At 35.9% G+C, this 20,637-nt stretch overlaps 1 protein-coding gene and 1 non-coding gene across 2 annotated transcripts; one reads left to right on the top strand and one right to left on the bottom strand.

Annotated features, from left to right (window-relative positions):
• Positions 1-7,126: 7,126 nt before the first annotated feature.
• Positions 7,127-11,548, bottom strand: LOC110916070 (probable inactive leucine-rich repeat receptor-like protein kinase At3g03770). The gene is made up of 7 exons (XM_022160816.2): positions 9,798-11,548; positions 9,422-9,555; positions 8,864-9,095; positions 8,563-8,774; positions 8,451-8,476; positions 7,642-7,753; positions 7,127-7,539 (listed from the first exon to the last, which is right to left on the bottom strand). The coding sequence occupies exons 1-7, from the start codon at positions 11,053-11,055 to the stop codon at positions 7,309-7,311; spliced, it is 2,205 nt and encodes a 734-aa protein (XP_022016508.1). The 5' UTR covers positions 11,056-11,548; the 3' UTR covers positions 7,127-7,308.
• Positions 11,549-16,726: 5,178 nt separating this feature from the next.
• TRNAR-UCU lies at positions 16,727-16,799 on the top strand. Its single transcript has one exon. It is a non-coding gene; the product is annotated as a tRNA-Arg (tRNA).
• The last annotated feature ends 3,838 nt before the right edge of the window (positions 16,800-20,637 follow it).

Here is a 20,637-nt window from a genome sequence, read left to right as displayed (position 1 = left end):
TTTGGATGTCTTGATATATTATTACAGGTTCAAATTCATACAAGAGAGGGTGTTCGATAAAGAGATGATAACGGAAGGAGAAAGCTCGTCAACCACCGGCGGTGGCCATGAGAGAAGAAGGAGTGCAGACACGGCACATGAAGAGGCTGCAACAGAACATTATGCTCTCTATGCCGGAAATAGTTGGGAGGGAACCTGGAACCTGCACAAGAAACGTCGGAGGTTCAACTTCAATGAAGCCCGGAAAGCCGTTGATGAAGCAAACTACAGTGTCTTGATGTATGCTACAAAGCATAATCAAGTTTAAGGGGGATTATGTTAGAACTATATTTAAACTTAATTATGCTTATGTATAAGTATTAGATGTTACATATTCGGTTTAGTATGATAACTTATGGATTTTGGTGTGATAAGCGGGTAATTCAAATAACTGCCAAAACAGTTATTCCCGCCAAATGGAACCGCCAAAATGCACCATGTATATATTTGATTACCGGTTTCATTTTCCGGTATCAAGACAATCTTTCACACAGAATTGTCCATTCAATCCTTTCATATTTTGCATACTCTTGTTTGTCATTATATTTTCTGCACACTTCCATATCCGAAATCATGACCATTGATTCGAACAAATCTACCTTCTGATGGAGAGTGCAAAACACGAGCGTTAAGTGTGTTAAGTTACGTATCTTAGTGTGTTTTAAGTGATTACGCGTTGCGAGTATGATAACTACGGCTTTTTATTGTTTCTCAGGTTAAACGCGTAAAACGGTGAAGTTTGGAACACATCGTGATGGCACGAAACAACCAAGGATGTTTATCATGAGAGTTGACTTTGTTCGGAGATTGTTCGGATGATAAAACGACCTCAAAGCTCAAGAAACGCGAAAGTAATGAAGTTCAGGAGGTTTGTTTATTATTGTTATACGGAAGTTGCATGAAAGTGGTTCTCTCAAAAATGTCCAGCGAAGTCAGAACGTAACCTACGGTAATAACCGTATTGCTACGGTTGCATATCAAAGTCAGCCAACAATATCATCAAAAAGGGCCGGTGTCTTGGATTTGTGAGACATTGGGCCGCACATGAGGCTTGAACCCAAGTGGACATCATCATGTTGGATGGTTGGAGGGGGCCCATCTCACGTGAACTGGTGAACAAGAAGTTAACATATATACACGCAACCATTGGTGGACATGAATTAATTCTATCAATTGGCACCATTTATTTTAATCATGACATCATCAATTGTTATCTCTTGGGCGGCACATTATAGAAGGAAGGAACAAAAACAAATATCAACATCATCAGCATAGTTGCGGCACATTTTGGACTTTTGGATTTGTTGAGTGGGCCGCCATATTGACTTGGGGGAGATGCACAATTGGGCCGCACACTGACAACATCACGAGAATATTAAAAGGGAGCATTTATAATCAAACAAATCCATCTCATCAATTGGGCCGACAACAGAGCAAGTAGTCACATGAAATATGAGAGGTGAACATTGGCGGCTATATGGACTTCTATTTGGGCCGTCTTTCAAAACTAGGGGATAAGTTGACAACATAAAATCATCATATCATCTGCTTCGACGGCAGTTAGGGAGAGGCGATGGAAGATCAATCAACCAACTACATGAGCGGCTAGTCTTCCTAGTGGTTTCCTCCGGATGGAGGGTTTTTTGTAAGTTAGACAAAACTATGTGTTTGTGATGATCGTTTTGATTAGGTGATCTAAGCATTCGATGCTTTTCATCTTGATTTGATTTATTGATTGTAGACAATTGCATTTATTTAAACCTTAATTTCTAAGCATTCAGTTCCCGAGAGTTCTAGTAATTGGGATATATTTGACATGGGGTTAGGGTTTGTAATTGTAATTGATAATCATTCGATAACCTCCCGTTATGTATTGACCGGAGTACTTAGTCGTTGGTTATCACAATTGATGAATTAGGTTAAACACTTATGTCTATGTGAGTGTTTCGATTAAACACATAATTGAATCTAGCTGTAAAACCTGAAATCTGGAGGAACCATTGTTCTTTCTATTGATTTAAATCTCACTTTTAGTTCGTAAATTTTAGATAATCAATCAAATCCAACAACTGAGTTTTACTTTTTTCAATAGTAGTTAATAAATACTTAACGTTACACACTTTCCACAATCCTCCTCTGGTTCGATATCCGACTTACGCTAGCTACTAGGTTATTTCGGTTTTTGCATGTCACTAACGACAGACATCAAAATGGCGCCGTTGCCGGGGAGGCGTGCGCAAAGTGTTTAGTGTTAAGTTTTAGTTTAAAAAAAAATCCCAAAAATAGTGTCAGTTTTGTTCTGTTTTGTTTTGTTCAGATTTATGCGTGGTGCTTGTGTTTTTTTTGTTTGTGCAGGATGACAGATCTTACAATATTATGCACCTCTCTTAGATGCATTTTGTGTAGGGAACCACTTTACCCGTGTATCGGTTGCCACGAGGCCCGATTTAGACGGGAAAGAGCGAAATTGGCAGAACCACCTATGCCTTGCTATGATAATCCTTCCCCTCTACCATATTTTTATGATTATGATACAACGGTGGAGGATGGTTATTACTCTGATGGATGGGATCAGGACGAGGATACTTATTATGAGCCAAGGACGGATGGACGATGTTTCTGTTGCGGTCGTTATCACACTTCTTATGATGAGGATGTGTGCGCGGTGTATTGGGAAAATCCAGAGTATTGGAATAAAAAAATGATGGATGCATACATCTCAACACCGTATCAGGGATACCGACAGTATCATCCCGAGGAATATCCTGAGCCCGAGGGTGTCTATACTTATCAGACCGAGGAGGAGAAAAAGCTTGCTACGTTGGAAGCGAGTTTGTCCAAACTCGAACAATATTTATTAGCACCCAACCTTTCCGATGAAGATCGAATCAGCTGCCTAGTTTCCAAGTGTCAGAAGTTAAAAATGAAGATAGAAATAGAAGAACGTCTCTCACCATTACCTGTTGATATTAGAGATTATTCTCACATGGAGGATGAGGTTGTGGAGGATAATACCACACCAATGAATCCTTTATCTGATGAAGAGTCACTGCTGGATCAGATGGTGTGTGAGGATGAGGAGGCAGAGCAGTCTGATGAGATGAATGTGTGTACCGAACCTCTCCCCATATCAATCATTCCAATTAACAAGTGTGGGGAAGAGGGTTCAAGGAAGAAGATGAAAAGGGTGAAACAGCAAGACATTGGTGTATATCTCGTGAAGTGGATCAGCGAAACCCGCATGTGCTTTCTAAACATGCCAATTATACTGACGAGCTTATGGAGATGGCATGTAAATTTCCGGGCATTTGTTGGAAATGTTTTGGGTAAGTGTGCACTAAGACCACCGTAGCGGAAATCAGGTACGGTCTGGCTGAAGACCTTTAAACTTAGCGCTCTCGGGAGGCAGCCCGAGGATGTAGAGTATTGTATTGTATTGTATTGTATTGTATTTGTTCTTTTGTTTTGTTTTGGTGTGTTTGTGTTTTGACAGGTTTCTACGGTTCCATCTCCACGGATGCAATGAATCAAGTGTGGGGATGTTTGGCAACATCCTCGATGAGATATCAGAGAATCCAAGAGATGTTTACGGCCCTGTCTGATCGCAGCAGCTACACCAGTACAAACACTCACTTGTTTTCTGATCAGGTGCATGTGTTTATCTATCCTTTGTTTTATTTGTTTTCATGTATTTGGTGGTGTGAACTTCTTGTGTTGGGAGTGGTTTCTTTGTGTTGAGTCGTCTAGGTATTAGCCGTTCATGGTTTGTTAGGTGGTATCTCTCGAGTTTAGATTATAAATTGCACCATACATTGGGGACAATGTATCCCAAGTGTGGGGATGCGGTAACTCGAGAGAGGGTTGGTAGGATTGTTGATCTTAAATGCTTGAATCGGTTGAAATTGGAAAAATTGAAAAATTTTAAAATTTTTTGTCTCAAGTATGCTTGAACTTCATGAAAACCAACATTTTCAATTGCTAAAGGGTTCCTACTGATATTAAACTAACTTAGATCCCTAGTCATGGTTGTCCCTTTAAGTTTCATGAGAGTATTTCTGACAAGTTTAGAAAATAGTTGAGAAAAGATGCCTAACTAGGGGTAACATGCTTTATGAATTACACATGCTACGTGTCGGTAACCCTTATTCCTTTTGTTCGGTGAGATATTTGAGCCTACTTAATTGTTAGTTGAATTGCTATAAATGTTCACTTGTTGAGTGTAGGCCATATGTTACTTTGTGTTAGAACTTGTGTGGTTTGATACGTATCGAGACTGTGGTTTAGCGTATACACATAGATGATAAAGGCATTAGGATCCTTTCATTGTGTAATTTGTTGATTGTTTATCCACCCCACCTTAGTTAACCATGTTGAGCCTTTTATCCTTCGTTTGCTACACCTTGTTTAACCCGTTTGATTACCAACCATGAATGACAAGTGTGTTCAGAAGTATGTTATGAAAAAAAAAATTGAAAAGAGAAAAAAAAAAGAGATAAGAAAGAAAAAGAAAAAAAAATCATTGTTATGTTCGTGTTAAATAAGTGGGTCGCAAATCACCCAAGTGTTAGTGTTATTGTGAATAAGTTGTTATGGTTTGGTATATTCGTTTGTGTTCGCCATATAAACACAAAAAGCAAAAAAATATATCCCTACCTTTACCTTTAACCCAAAACCCGAAAAGTCCTTTTGATATGTGTTACGTTATTTGATACAGTGGAGGTGTGATTGCTATACAAGCTTATGATTGCAAGGTAACATATTTGGTTTTGAGCGATACATATGCTAGCACATTACACGCTAGTCTTGATAAAACCGAGAGGAGTGACTATTGTGAGGGGCGTGTGGCATGTGTGTAGTATCATAAGCATGTTAGTTTTTGTTAGGCAAGTCTTAAATTGTTTTAAATGCGTATCACTTATTTGTCAGATTGTCAATCTCGATTGTGTTAGTCTATGGGACGGGTATGACTTGGGACCTTAAATTGTTAATTCGGTAAGGGATTTAATGGTGATTTGTTAATAAGGTGAGTAATGTTTGTAATGGTTGCTTGAGGACAATCAAAGTTAAGTGTGGGGATGTGATGGAGAGTGCAAAACACGAGCGTTAAGTGTGTTAAGTTACGTATATTAGTGTGTTTTAAGTTATTACGCGTTGCGAGTATGATAACTACGGCTTTTTATTGTTTCTCAGGTTAAACGCGTAAAACGGTGAAGTTTGGAACACATCGTGATGGCACGAAACAACCAAGGATGTTTATCATGAGAGTTGACTTTGTTCGGAGATTGTTCGGATGATAAAACGACCTCAAAGCTCAAGAAACGCGAAAGTAATGAAGTTCAGGAGGTTTGTTTATTATTGTTATACGGAAGTTGCATGAAAGTGGTTCTCTCAAAAATGTTCAGCGAAGTCAGAACGTAACCTACGGTAATAACCGTATTGCTACGGTTGCATATCAAAGTCAGCCAACAATATCATCAAAAAGGGCCGGTGTCTTGGATTTGTGAGACATTGGGCCGCACATGAGGCTTGAACCCTAGTGGACATCATCATGTTGGATGGTTGGAGGGGGCCCATCTCACGTGAACTGGTGAACAAGAAGTTAACATATATACACGCAACCATTGGTGGACATGAATTAATTCTATCAATTGGCACCATTTATTTTAATCATGACATCATCAATTGTCATCTCTTGGGCGGCACATTATAGAAGGAAGGAACAAAAACAAATATCAACATCATCAGCATAGTTGCGGCACATTTTGGACTTTTGGATTTGTTAAGTGGGCCGCCATATTGACTTGGGGGAGATGCACAATTGGGCCGCACACTGACAACATCACGTGAATATTAAAAGGGAGCATTTATAATCAAACAAATCCATCTCATCAATTGGGCCGACAACAGAGCAGGTAGTCACATGAAATATGAGAGGTGAACATTGGCGGCTATATGGACTTCTATTTGGGCCGTCTTTCAAGACTAGGGGATAAGTTGACAACATAAAATCATCATATCATCTGCTTCGACGGCAGTTAGGGAGAGGCAATGGAAGATCAATCAACCAACTACATGAGCGGCTAGTCTTCCTAGTGGTTTCCTCCGGATGGAGGGTTTTTTGTAAGTTAGACAAAACTATGTGTTTGTGATGATCGTTTTGATTAGGTGATCTAAGCATTCGATGCTTTTCATCTTGATTTGATTTATTGATTGTAGACAATTGCATTTATTTAAACCTTAATTTCTAAGCATTCAGTTCCCGAGAGTTCTAGTAATTGAGATATATTTGACATGGGGTTAGGGTTTGTAATTGTAATTGATAATCATTCGATAACCTCCCGTTATGTATTGACCGGAGTACTTAGTCGTTGGTTATCACAATTGATGAATTAGGTTAAACACTTATGTCTATGTGAGTGTTTCGATTAAACACATAATTGAATCTAGCTGTAAAACCTGAAATCTGGAGGAACCATTGTTCTTTCTATTGATTTAAATCTCACTTTTAGTTCGTAAATTTTAGATAATCAATCAAATCCAACAACTAAGTTTTACTTTTTCAATAGTAGTTAATAAATACTTAACGTTACACACTTTCCACAATCTTCCTCTGGTTCGATATCCGACTTACGCTAGCTACTAGGTTATTTCGGTTTTTGCATGTCACTAACGACAGACATCACCTTCCGCTGCAAATGATCATGTTTCCCAACAATAATGAGGGTATCGCTATTACTATTTTATTATTTATTTTAATTAATAAAAAAAGTGACCCACTTTCCTACAGCTTGCTAAATATATAAATTTATGATAGATTTTTTACATACTTCTTAAAACCTTGTATTGGGGGTGTAAGGCTTAACCTGTGCAACATGGAGACAATCCGTATACCGGTTTAGATAAACAGGTCAAATGAGTTGGCGAGTTGTAAATGAGCTGGTCAGGTCAACCGGCATAGTTGAACTTAAAAAGTTCATAAAGTTACTCAATCAGCCAAATCTTGATCTAGATCTCCACTCTCTCACTCTTGTGTGATTACATAAATTCAATACATTTATTTTTCTAATAAAAAGGATTTAGTAAAAAAAAAACTAGAACTGGAGTTTATTTTTAACACTTTATTGCAAATATATAAAAGGTTGTTGTTGGCATAATAGATGTACATATCTATGCTATATTATAAACATAACCGATGACATTTATTATCTGCTTATTCATCATCATGGCAACACTGTTGACGATATCATCTAATATACAATTACCTCAACATCAACACTTCATGAGTAGAACTGCTTCAGCAGGGCGTTGCGCGTTAGCCTGAACTTGAGCAGCATATTGAAGGTGCCAAAGCACGTCTTCGAAAGACGGTCGGGCCCACGAATCACTGACAAAACATTTCTTGGTTATGGAGATTATAACCGACAATGATTCAGGTGAAGATGAAGCAAGTACAATGGGGTCCACTACTTTCTTTCTTTCTCCTTCGGTTTCAAATGATGCCTGAAATATCCAAAGAAAGGAATTAAGTTATTTAAACTGCTTCAAAAGTAATAACTCTTTTTCATGATCATGTTTATTTTAGTTTTAAATTAAAGAAAATACCATCTCATTCATCAGAAACTCGTCTTTTCTAGATGCAGCAGAAGGCCCAACAAGTGATTCGAGTAAAATGAAACCAAAGTTGTAGACATCGTCCTCTAAGTTCTTCATTTGCCTGCAAAATAAGAAGGAAAAAAATGAGGTAACTCTGTTTTATTCCAAACGGGTCAAATAAACTAAAAACTGGTTGAACATCACCCAAAGGTCTTTCCTAAATCATTTTTGTTCATATTCAAGATTATTATTACTAAAGTAAATTACTGTTTTGGCCAATGTGGTTTAGTCAGTTTAACCTTTCAGCCCAAAAAGGAATATTTTAACATATCAAACCCTGAGGTTGCATTTTATAACGGTTTTGGCCCCTAACAATAACTTTGTTACATTTTTGAATTTAAGTGTAAGGGTAATTAGGTAATTATATACCTTAAGGGTGGTTTTTGATAATTACAAAGTTCTTTTAATATTTAAGAGATTATTAATGCAGTTACTCAAGTTTTTTTTTTATTATTTTGTTAATTTCACGATTATTATTTAACAAAATACGTTTAAAATATACAAATAAATATGTATTTTCATTAACGGTTTGTTTTTATAAATATTCATTTTTGGGCTGAAAGGGTTAAACTGGCTAAACCACAGGGGCCAAAACAGTAATTTACTCTTATTACTATAACCTTATTTTTGTAACCATAATTAACGCACTACTTGTTTATTAAACAACATAGACACAACCAACCCCGATATGGCCCATTTTAGCATGTATAACCCTCCTGCCGCTTAGTTTTCCGTTTTCACCATAGAAAATGCCTTACCATGATTCAACACCTTCCCCGTTCGCCTGCGAAATGAAAACAAAAATAAAAAGGTCAGATCTTGTTATATGCATAAATAAGCATATTTTGTGTCGAATATTATTTTACATACATCTTCTTGTTTAATATCTTCTGCTATAATAGAAAGCCCATAGTCACTCAGCTTCGCCATCCCATTTTCGTTTAACAAAATATTATTTGCTTTTAATCGGTTGTTGAAGAAACCGGGAATGAGTCCAGTGTGGAGAAAATGCACAGCCTTTGCGACACCCGACAAAACTCTCAATCTATCTTCCCATTTAAGAACCTTTTCAGGGTCATTGCCTGCAATAAACAAATATATATATCAATAAATTAAAAAAAAAAATATATATGCTCAAATGTATGGTCATATTATGTACCAAAATACTTACCAGCAAGAAAAGAACGGTAATTCCCATTATCCACATACTCATACACAAGGTATACCTTGTTTGAATCACTTTCGTTACTAATGCAGTGTCCCAATAGGCAAACCAGATGAGGGTGTCGAAGGCGTGCAAGCAAATCCAACCGTAACTTAAGGTTTCTAATTGTGTACTTTTTGGACACGGTTAAATGCCTTATCGCAATGTCTGTTCCATTTTCTAGCTTTCCTTTGTAGATCTAGATATAAAGAATATTATTATATAATCATTTATCTTACATGATAATATAAAGGTGGTAGTTTCGACTTTCGACCCGTTGATTTGAATTATGTTTCCTCTCTAACGGGTCAAATGGGTAAAGTTAAAAATAGCTTAAAAAATGTTTGAAAATCGGTTTAAATGTATGTGTGACGCTTAGAAATGGATTTTTATCGTAATCGGCTAGATTATAAAAGGTTTTCTTTTTTAGGCCAACCCACCTGACCCGTTCCATTTTGGCCCGTATCAACAAGTTACCTGACCCGTTGTTAATATTGTTAACATTGTGTGATGAAAGTTAGGTACCTTTCCGGTTGAACCTTCCCCGATTAAGGTAGATCTATGAAAGTCTCTAGTAGCTTCCTTTAACTCATCAAAAGAAAACAATCTGTGCACCGGCATTCCTCCTGTACCCAACTTTGCAGCCTCAGAAACAAACCCTGGTTCCGAAAACAAATGTATCATAATCAAATTACAAAAAAAAAAAAAAAAAAAAAAAAAAAAAAACAAAAAAAAAAATTGGAAAAATCAGAAAAATTGTAACTTTTTAAAGATTTTCTGAAAAAAAAATGTAACCTTTGAAAGATTTTTTGAAAAAAATATATATATAACTTTTAAAGATTTCCAGGATCTGATACTATGTTAAGTGCTTATACAAGATCATGTTTCTGTAAGGACTTACTGGCGCTGGTTAAGAGCTCAGACGGATAGCCCGTAACAGAGTAATCCTGCACCTGTTTTGGCAGTAATTTCGGTTCTGATAAGCCTCGGACACTAATTCTTCTACAAATAACCACAGACCCGAATACCAAAAGCGCTAGAACTAAAATACTTCCTAAAATCACTCCCACAAGTATTACTGGACTCATTCCTTTTCCTGAATCTTTGATGGTTTTTGGATCTACTTCGACTCCACGAGCTTCCTCTACGCAATAACTTGACGGTTTTTGATGCTCCACATCAACCATTAAGCAATTTCCATCAAATTTAACATTCCTATTGTTCAACTCATTGCTTAAACAAGAAGGTAAACCCCCCGTAAACCGATTGAGTGAAATATCGACAACGGCGAGTTTGTTTCCACATTGTAAGCGACTCGGTAGTTGACCCGTCAACTTGTTTGATGTAAGGTTCAGGTAGGTAAGGTATGGCAATGAGAAGAGTGAAGGTGGTGGGACACCAGAAAGGGAGTTGAATGAAAGATCAAGTTCTTGAAGGTGATTGAGTTGACCATATTTCACTGGAATTTGACCAGAGAATGAGTTCTTGCTGAGATACAGAAAGGTCAAACTGTTTGGCAAATTGGGAAGATCTGGTAATTGACCTGTAACCCCATTTTCTTTTAGGCTCAAACTGGTCAAATTTGATAACAAGTCAACCCCATCAAGGAAACTACTATTAAAGAAATTCCCATCAAGATTCACACTTTCAAGACTTGCTAATCTTGTAAAAGTTTGAGGAATTGGGCCATACAAGTAATTGTAACTCATATCAATATACTTAAGTGTGTATAGCCTTTGAAATTTTTCAGGAACTTGACCCCAGATTCCTAAAGAAACCAAACTAAGAGTCTTCAAGCTTGTTAATCTTGATAAAGTGGCAATCAAAGAGTCAATTGAGGAGTTTTGAGAAAGGGTTTGTGAAGGAATTGGAAACCCATTGAAGCTTGAACTCACCTTTTTCAGTTGTTGATCAGGAGAAAGCCCCCCCAAGATTTTGAGCTCTGTAACATAATTGTTTTCACAAGTGATGTTGACTTGTGGTGATGACAAGTAGCATAAATCATCACTTGTGTTGGCCCAAAAGTCTAATTGCTTTGGGTACTCGAGTTGTTTTCTTAACTGAAGCAAAACTTGTTTTTGCGAAGGTTGAATTGCATTTGTAAAGAAGAAACTCCATGAAAGAGTCAAGAACAGCAGATAAAAGCTTGAAGAAGCCATTGAAATACTCTGTTTTTTTTTTCTTGAAGAACAAGAGTGTGTTAAATGTGAAATGTGAACTTTGAACAGTGAAGCTTACATAAATTGTGTTGAAAACAGAATCTTTAACAACTAAAAGTCAAGATTCAACCCTTAAAGATCAAAAACAGACAAATGTTAAGCTCTGTCTTCCCCTGTGAAATCAAGATTGAAACTTTTTCTAGAGAAATTGAGGAATCAAACGAAAAGGGTAGAAAACAAAGATGAAATCTGATGTGGGTTGTTGAAAAATAATGTTAGAAATACGAAGTTCCAATGCATTTAGTGGTGGAGACACGTGGGTTTGCTGCCATGGAAGAGGACAGAGATGAAGAAATAAGAGGTGGGCTATTTTGGGATTTTTATCTTTCTCTTTGTTCCAGAATTAGATAGATATTGAAGTTCAATAAAGATTGAAGAACCCCCAACAAGAAATTAATTGTCAAGTTAACCTCAGAATTAAGTAAAAGTTGTACTGAATGCATGACATTTAGTACCCATTAACTCCAGATAGTAGAATTAGATCCTGCTAGTAGTCAATGTGTAGACAGTTCGCTTTAAATTCACGTGCCAGCTGGTAGTCGGTGCTTAGTTTAGTGACAACTTGGAGAATTAATGTTTTCATACAGGTTTTGTCATACTTTCAACAAATAAATTATCGTTTTTTACTCAAGTTGCATCGGGTGGAAGTGTCTCAAGTTCAAATTCGTCACCTCTTATCATAGTAGGTCTTAGGATGACAGGTTTCACCGCAACTAGAAATGGTGGCTTGGGCTACCCTACACTTTCTGCGATCACAGGCGTATAAGGTTGCTATTGAGTTACCTCAGGTAGCCGGGCTTCTATTCGTTAGCCATTAAAAAATGTTAAATTTAATAACTTAATTAACTTGTCAGTTTATATTTTTTTTTCGAACAACAACTTTTATTAATTAAAAAAAACAAAGCTAGCAAGCGGCCAAGCGACCTTAAAACAACTACAACTCAACCGAAACCAAGGGCGGACCTAGCATATCCCCTTGACGCTCCGGCGTTAGTGTAAAATTAGTGTAAATTTTGGAAAAATTTGACGTTTTTTCGATTTCGCTGCCATTTTTTTAGAAACGTTGCCCCTTTAGGTTTTTTCTAGATTCGCCACTAACAGAAACCACTTAGAATGATTAGAAATCCTAAGGAAAACTGAAGATTTTTCTCTTAACAGCAAAAATTGCTTCTATACTATTTTACACCCCATTTATGTAAGTAACACCTCTTGCTCGGGTTTGAACCTAAGACCTCCCCTCCAAGGATTTTGTTCGATCTTAACCGGCTCTTTATAAAAAATGATATTGTTCCTAGCACGCCAAATGCCCCAACACCTAACCAAAATAATGGACTTAATGATCTTCCTCGAGTTCGCATTACCCATATTATAAGTCATGGACCGAGAAGACAAAAATTGGAGTAACTTTACACCACTTGCTAACATTTTGCCAAATCACCGATTCAACAAAACACGAAGTGAAAATTTGGTCCACGGATTCATCAGCCATCTCTTTTAATTTTAACGGCAAAATCTACTTCTAAAATTGGAATTATGCCTAGTGGTGATGGATATGATCAGGTGGTTCCGCAGGTGGCACAATGATATTCCAGTGGTCCGTAGTGATCCAAATTTGCCGTTCAAAAAAAAATTCACGTAATGTCCACTTTATGAGACTTGAAATGGCATCACTTCGATAGAATAAACATCAAATGCCACTAGACCAAGAGGCTATTGGGGAAGATGTTTGTCGGTTAGTCATCTATAAGAATTTGTTTCGCATGGTTAACTCTATTCCTTGTTTTTTTTACGATCAAACATAATTACTTCATATACTCTAACAAATCGGTTAAACCAATCATATCAATCAAAATATAAATGTTTCTATAATGCACCGGTCCCATTTTGTTTTTCTCACGTATGGATTTGGATGGGTGCATGACTATATACTAATGCATTATTGTGGATTCCAATATTAATAAAAATAAAGTGCATACGTGAATTTTGATGGGTTTATTCATGTTAAGACCAATGTTAAAGACCATATGTGTAGTGGTAATGCTTTTATTTTTGGGCGTTTTACATTATGTGGCAGCATAGTCAGCAATAAGGCATTATGAGACGTTTTTTTAAAATAGGTGTAGTGGAGATGTGGGCATTGTGAGGCATTATGTTAAAAAGGGGTGTAAATAAAATTAAATAAAAAAACACCAAAAATACTTTATTGGACAAATCCATAAACCTGCATGTGATTGACCAAAGAATTGGAAGTTCGGCGTTGATTAAAGCACGCTCCAAGCAACATTTTGGAAAACAACGCCCAAGGGGGCGGAGAGCTTGGCGTTGTGGGGCGTTATTGGGGCAAAAAACGCCCTAAAACTTTACAACTACGGGTGGTCTAAATGTTTTGAAATAATATGATTTTAAACATAAAGAAGCTTATGAGTTTTTTTTTCAAAACAATATAAACCCTAACTGTTATACTACAGTTACAAAATGTTAGATTATTGTTTATTTAAGGTCAGTTTGATGATTCATTAGGTTCTTAGTTTTGTTTTATTTTATAATATCATTGCTAAAGAAAAATTGCATCGAAATAGAAGGTATACGAATAACAAGTTGCGCCGCTAACGCTTGCATATTTGTTTTTAATAATTAATTTTCACACCAAAATCAATAGAAGTTACTCTGAATCTAGATATATGAAAAATAATTATTTTATTGTGGGTGTTAGATGACATTCAAGAATGGCTGCCAGCCTCCCTCCATGCCGTATCTGTAGACGATCAAGATTGCAAAGGGCAAAATGGGTATTGTTTGTACTTGGTGACAGGGTCAAGTAAAGAGACAAGCTGTCACTGTTTTTAAACAATATGAGAATGGGTAAATTTGCAAGTTGCCCCCTTCATAATTTTGGAGGCAAGCTACAAAAAAAAAAAAAATCAGTATTTTGAAAAAGACACCGGTGGACACAAAGCGAGTGACGAAAAGATCCAAACTCAACTTTAGGCTACTCGGGGTGTCGTCGGGTAGTGATGTCGGGACCCACTACCCAATCAGGAACATTGTCGGCGGCAATTTGGGTAGTGGTACCGAAAGCAGGTGGTATTTACTGATGGGAATAGGAGAGAGATAGATGTGTGCATGTGTGTTTGTTGCAGAGGGGAGAGATGTTTGTGTTTGTTTCAGGGGTACCCGACGATGGACCACCCTTGGTTCCGGCTGGTGATCGTCGGGTAGGTGATGTGGCGGCGGGTTGTGGTGTCTTACTCGTTGAACGCCCTAGTGCCCTTGGACCACCAATAGGGGCAGGCCCATGAAGGCCAACCGCCCTCTATGAAAAAAGTATTAGTGTTTTTATACAATAAAATCCAGATCACCTCGTATAAAATTTTGGTTATGCCCTCCGATCAGTCTCAATGATAAAAAATGGGTCTGCTACTACTCATCGGTAACGATAATAATTTATTAGCATGAGTAAGATAATATGTTACGTGTTCCTGGAAGCTCAGCTTAAAAAGGACTAATAAATTTCTTACCTTTTATGATTGTTATTTTTGCAACAACCCAACCTGTGTTTTAACCCAACAGATTTTCGGTCTCTACTTATAAAGATGTATAACTATTCTAAATAACAAAATGCATGCTACCCAGGGGCGGTTCTTAGTGGAGAGGTGGCAGCGCCACGGCCCTGGCAAGTTTTTCGACCGTAGTGCTAATTTTCCGCATTTCGATCGAAATTTTGTATATATACTATGTTCGGCCTTGGCAAGTTTTTCGGCCGTAGTGCTAATTTTAGTGTCCGTGTCTTTCGGCCCTGGCAGGTTGAACGGGCAAGATCCGCCACTGATGCTACTCTTAGAAAATCTATGGGGAATTTGGATGGTTCTGGTGGTATCTATATTATCATTCTAGTGATATATGAATATTTCATCAAGTAAGCGAAGGATTGTTGAATTTCAATGTACATTGAAATTCAAATTCGCCTTTTAGCCAAACAAAGAAAAATACTTTCATTGAATCCTACGGGTTAAACGGGAAAATGGAATATATAAATATAAATTCATGGAATTGTAAATTTTCATATTAGAAAAATAATTTAAATCTTTATAATATGTCAATAATTTGTTACATAAGGCTCCATAACATGTCAATAATTTGGAAGCCAACTTAAACGTCAAAGGAAAAGACATTTGATGACCACATTTTTATTTAGTACACAATATTAAAGAGGTAGAGCCCACCATGACGTAACGGCCCAAATATCCTTCTCGAATCATTTAGACAACTTGTCATTATCAAATAATTGGACTTATATCTAACCTTTCTAATGTTATTCTTGTCATTTATATATAAATTAATTAATTATATTTAAAAGGTTTAAGTATATTATATAAAATGGAAATGCTTATTGAATTTTATTGTTATCAATACACATAAACGTTAATCTTATGTATTATCATGGTTAATGGTGGTCAAAAACTAGTGGAGAATATAGACCAATTGTATAGACACTTGAACCAGCTTCACCAAGAAGCACCACCTACTCTAATCATTGATCTTATGCTGTGCCAAATACTAATCTTCTGGTTTAATACTATAGCGTTTGTTTCATAAAATGGAATGAAACTGGAATGCGGATTCCACTCCTTATGTTATGTTGTTCATCTAACAAAGAAGAAATTGGAATTGTATCAAAATTACGGGTTTACCTCCTTCTTTCTGGATACAAGATAGTTATGTCATTTTACATATTTTACATTCCAATTTCATTGATAATTATACCAACCAAACACATTATAGGATCTCAAAGAATTCTTTAAAATCCAATCCCAATTCCATTACATTCCACGAAATAAACATTACCTAAAACTTAAAGGACATAAACCCGACTGACCGTAAATAAATAAGTTTTTGTTTGTATCACCTAAAAGAAAGAAACAACAAAAATATGTGTTTCTAAGGTCCAAAACTGGTCCATGTCGATTGAACACATGACCGGGACCAACATGCCCTTTACTCGTATCATATTAGGTCTTGTGAATCCAATCACCAATATGGTAAGTCTGGTTGTTAGCCTGTGACCGAAAGATCCATAGAGTTTGTTTTATAATAGTTTAACCACATGATACATACATATATAAGATTTCAAGAAAGGCTTTATGACTAGTTAATCATGTCTCAAACCGCAAAATCATGCACAAAATGCAACAATTCTATCATTGTCAATGGTATAAAAAATGATATTACAGCAAATCATGATAACTCATTAACAAATATTGTATAAAACAATCGCCTTTTCTCATGTTTCATGATTAAGGAATAAAAATAGCGTATTTATTTATATGTTAATTATTAAAATTTTAAAAGTATATTTGAAAGTCAAATAAAGTTTCCTAAAATCTTTCATTACAAAAAGATATGAATATGATACGATGATTCATAACTTTGTGAAATAAAAGTTCTTTCATGATTTTGGAATAGAAAAAGGGTGTACTTTTATGGTAAAGTGGATATCTTTTCTTTTCCTAGAAAAACAAGCATTTCAAGTTTTCAACACCATGGAACGGATCCTATGTTTACTGACTTCACTGCATTCTTATATTATACTCTTAGGCAACAAAACAACAAAGCGCCCGTGGCCTAATGGATAAGGCGTCTGACTTCTAATCAGGCGATTGTGGGTTCGAGTCCCACCGGGCGTGTCTTCTTTTTTTCATCTTTTATAGATCCAGAGACAACTCTTTTATGTAATTTGGGCCGGTTGTGCTGGAAGAAAGTTGTCTATGGAAGTAAAAGGCTGCAATCACTTGGGCTCTCAATTCTCAAACTCTAACCCCAAACCGGGCCAATGATCCTTAATGGGCCCTTGACATTACAGAAAACAGATAAAACTCATAAAAGTCACACAGGAAATTTATCCTTGATGGGCCCTTGATTCTTATAAATATCCAAAACAGATCCATTTAGATTATGTTTGTGCTTTGGTTTTTCTTCGTGATACGATTCCAAGCTTTGACTTCAGAGGTTTCACTAATAAGGACACCCCCCCCCCTAAAGCCCAACATGCATTGGCGAGTGCTCTTTATAGTAAAATTGTCCACGAAATCGAAGTGTAGTTTGACTTGACTGTTAGACAAAAAGCCGTTTTTGAGTGTCTCTGAGCACCACATGCACAAGATTTTCTTCTTGCTATACCAATAGATGGGTTAGGCCAGCATATGTCGACGGTGGAGTACCGTACTATCCTTAAGTATCGTCTCATGATTCCTTTATTCCCAGTTGATGAGGTATGCCCAGTTTGTCATAAGGCGTGTTTGGATTCTTTTGGTGAGCATGCAGTTCATTGTAGAGAGCTCCCGGGATTCAAATACCGACATGATTTGGTTAGGGATGTCCTTTTTGACATATTAAGGTGCGCTGGTATTTCTGCTAAGAAAGAGGCAGCCGTTAATTTCTTAACAGACCCGTTGGAAGGGAGATCTACCCTTCGACCAGCCGACATTCTGGTCTTTGGATGGGTAGGAGGAAAACACGCCTGTGTGGATCTAACAAGGGTTTTCCCGCTTGTGGGCTTAGGGAGTAGTGCTTTCACAGTGGGTCAGGTTGCTTTAAAGGTTGCTTCGGGTAAAGTGATCAAGCATGAGAAAGCGTGCCTTGACAACCAGCACGTGTTTATCTCATTTGCTTTCGATACTTTTGGTTTTCTGGCGCCAGAGGATGTGGACCTACTTAGTCGAGTTCAATAGGACATGCATAGTAATGTTATGACCCCGAGATCTATGGACGTAGTTTTTAAAAGACTTAGTTTTGCTATTCAAAAAAGGGTAGCAGCGCAGCTTGTTGCCCGTTTACCAACTATCTCGATGTAAATTATTATATAATATCAACGATAAATTATTAAGTTGATTATTGTTAATATTATTATTTACATCAAAGAAAACAACAAATGATAAACATGAAACAAAACAATTTTATTACTTAATCCGTACATGTTTCAATTAACAAGAAATAATTAATGAAACAAAACAATTTATATGCACATTTTTTTCTGTTTAGGCAATGATATCTAGATCAAGTGGGGGAGTACTTGCATTTCTCTTGAGAGATGCAAGTTAAACTCTCACTTGATGCAGAGTGAGTCACTGGTGGACAATGATAGGAGACACAGGGAAATTTGGGTTGGATCCTTGAGCCAAACGGGTTTTACCGGTAATTTCACTGTCGTGCCTACGGGCGGGTGGGTTATCGGGTTTTCCCCGAAATTGGTGGTGGACTCGGGTTACTCTCGATGTACTCCGTTTGTTCAGGGGGTGTCCCGAGAGTGCTCGGGATTGATTCTGTTGACCGTTAAAAAAAAGTAGTTTTTTTTACATATTAATCTATTTGCATCTATGCTTGCATAGTCGTTGAAGATTTACTTTTTGAATTGACTCATCTCAATATATATACTGTTAGGTGTTGTTTGTTTTTTCAGAGGTTAAATGTTTTCAGTCTGTGGATCACATCTGCAGACATTTGTAGCAGAAGAGGTGGACCAAACCTCTGCAGTCTGCTAGAAGAAGACTGTTTGTTTTTTTAACTTCTGCAAGCTGCTGAACATCATACAAATTCTAATTACCATTTTATCACAATGAACATCATAATCAAACAACATAACATGCATGAGTAACAATCAAATTAAGACCACAATTCTGAAAAGAGTTAATTACACAAATGGGTCCTGTGGTTTATAGCTAGTTTTGCCTTTAGGTACTAACTTTTTTTTGTAACAGGTTTAGGTTCTATGGTTTCAATTTTGTAACACCTTTGGGTACTAACACCAAAAAATGACTAAAATACCCCTGCATTTTTTTTAGGTTTATCAATGTAACACATTTGGGTACTAACACCTAATTTTATTTAAGTTTAAATCAATTTTACAAAATCTATTTTTGTTTTATTTTCATCTTTTTATTATATCTCTTAATTAACATAAAATCTATTTATTTTTTTTATTTTCATATTTTTATTAAATTTCTTATTTAACATAAAATATACTAGTTACACCAGTATTTTTTTTAAATAGATTTTTTAAATAAAATCTGCTAGCTATATAGTTTTATGTAAATTAAGTTTATTACCCGTTTTAATGCAATGACGTACCAAGGTTTCGTGCGATGCGATGATGTCGAATTAGTATTTGGTATGGAATAAGATTTCAATGATCGAATTATTTCACAATTATGGTTGGGTATGTCGCTACATCGAATTATATATATTATTATTTCACAACTACTTTTAACATAAAAAATTAAAATCCATCATACACCGCACTGCACATACAAAATTCCGTCATTCAGATAAATTAAAAAAAATACCGATAAATTACTATCAAGGCAAGATGCCAAAAAACAATTATAAGATCTCTTTGACTTTATTTACGAATAAAGTGGTAGTAATATGATAAAGTTATTTAGAATCAATGGATTCGCCCTAATTGATCCAAAAATAATAATATATATAATTCGATGTAGTAACATACCCAACCATAATTGATCCAAAAATCAAACGTAACCTGGTTCGATACCATATACTAATTCGATGCATTAAAAAAGAGATACCATATAATAAAAGCCATTACATTTACTAAAAATCGATACCATAGACTAAAAATTGTTGAATTAAAAAAATCAAAAATGTAAATTTGCATAATAATTGAAATAGAATTCGATATCATTGAAATTGAATTCGATATCATTGAAATCTTATTCCATATCAAATACTAATTCGACATCATCGCACGTAACCTTGGTACGTCATTGCATTAAAACGAATAAGAAATTTAATTTACATAAAACTATATAACTAGTAGATTTTATTTAAAAAAATCTATTTAAAAAAATACTGGTGTAACTAGTAGATTTTATGTTAAATAAGAAATTTAATAAAAATATGAAAATAAAAAAAATAAATAGATTTTTTGTTAATTAAGAGATATAATAAAAAGATGAAAATAAAAAAAAATAAATAGATTTTGTAAAATTGATTTAAACTTAAATAAAATTAGGTGTTAGTACCCAAATATGTTACATTGATAAACTTAAAAAAATGCAGGGGTATTTTAGTCATTTTTTTGTGTTAATACCCAAAGGTGTTACAAAATTGAAACAATAGAACCTAAACTTGTTACAAAAAAAAGTTAGTACCTAAAGGCGAAACTAGCTATAAACCACAGGACCCATTTGTGTAATTAACTCTTCTGAAAATTAACACCAAAATTCAACAAATTAACATCACAGTTCTGAAAATTAACACCAAATTCAGCAAAGTAACATTAGAATTCTTAAAATTAACACCAAAATTCTGAAAAATTAACATAAAAAAATCTAAAAAATAACACCACAATCTGAAAACTAGCACCACTTTCTGAAAATTAACATAAAAATCAAGAAGATCGAGTAGCACTGTAGGCCAGGAAAATCAAGAAGATTAAGCAGCTCAGAATATGAATGTCTCTGCTATACACCACAATCTTACATGTGAAGGTCGGCTGGAGGTGGA

The sequence above is a fragment of the Helianthus annuus genome, chromosome 16 (genome assembly GCF_002127325.2).
Source record: "Helianthus annuus cultivar XRQ/B chromosome 16, HanXRQr2.0-SUNRISE, whole genome shotgun sequence".
Lineage (NCBI taxonomy): Eukaryota > Viridiplantae > Streptophyta > Magnoliopsida > Asterales > Asteraceae > Helianthus > Helianthus annuus.
This window is presented reverse-complemented; position numbering and strand designations above follow the sequence as displayed.

Bases quoted from the DNA above. Each gene is read 5' to 3' on its own strand.
- LOC110916070 (XM_022160816.2), bottom strand. From the start codon at position 11,055: ATGGCTTCTTCAAGCTTTTATCTGCTGTTCTTGACTCTTTCATGGAGT. The intron at 8,477-8,562 runs GTATGTAAAATA...TTCATTTCGCAG, and splicing joins AAGATATTAAACAAGAAGAT to GCGAACGGGGAAGGTGTTGA. The intron at 7,754-8,450 runs GTAAGGCATTTT...CTTATTTTGCAG, and splicing joins GGGGAAGGTGTTGAATCATG to GCAAATGAAGAACTTAGAGG.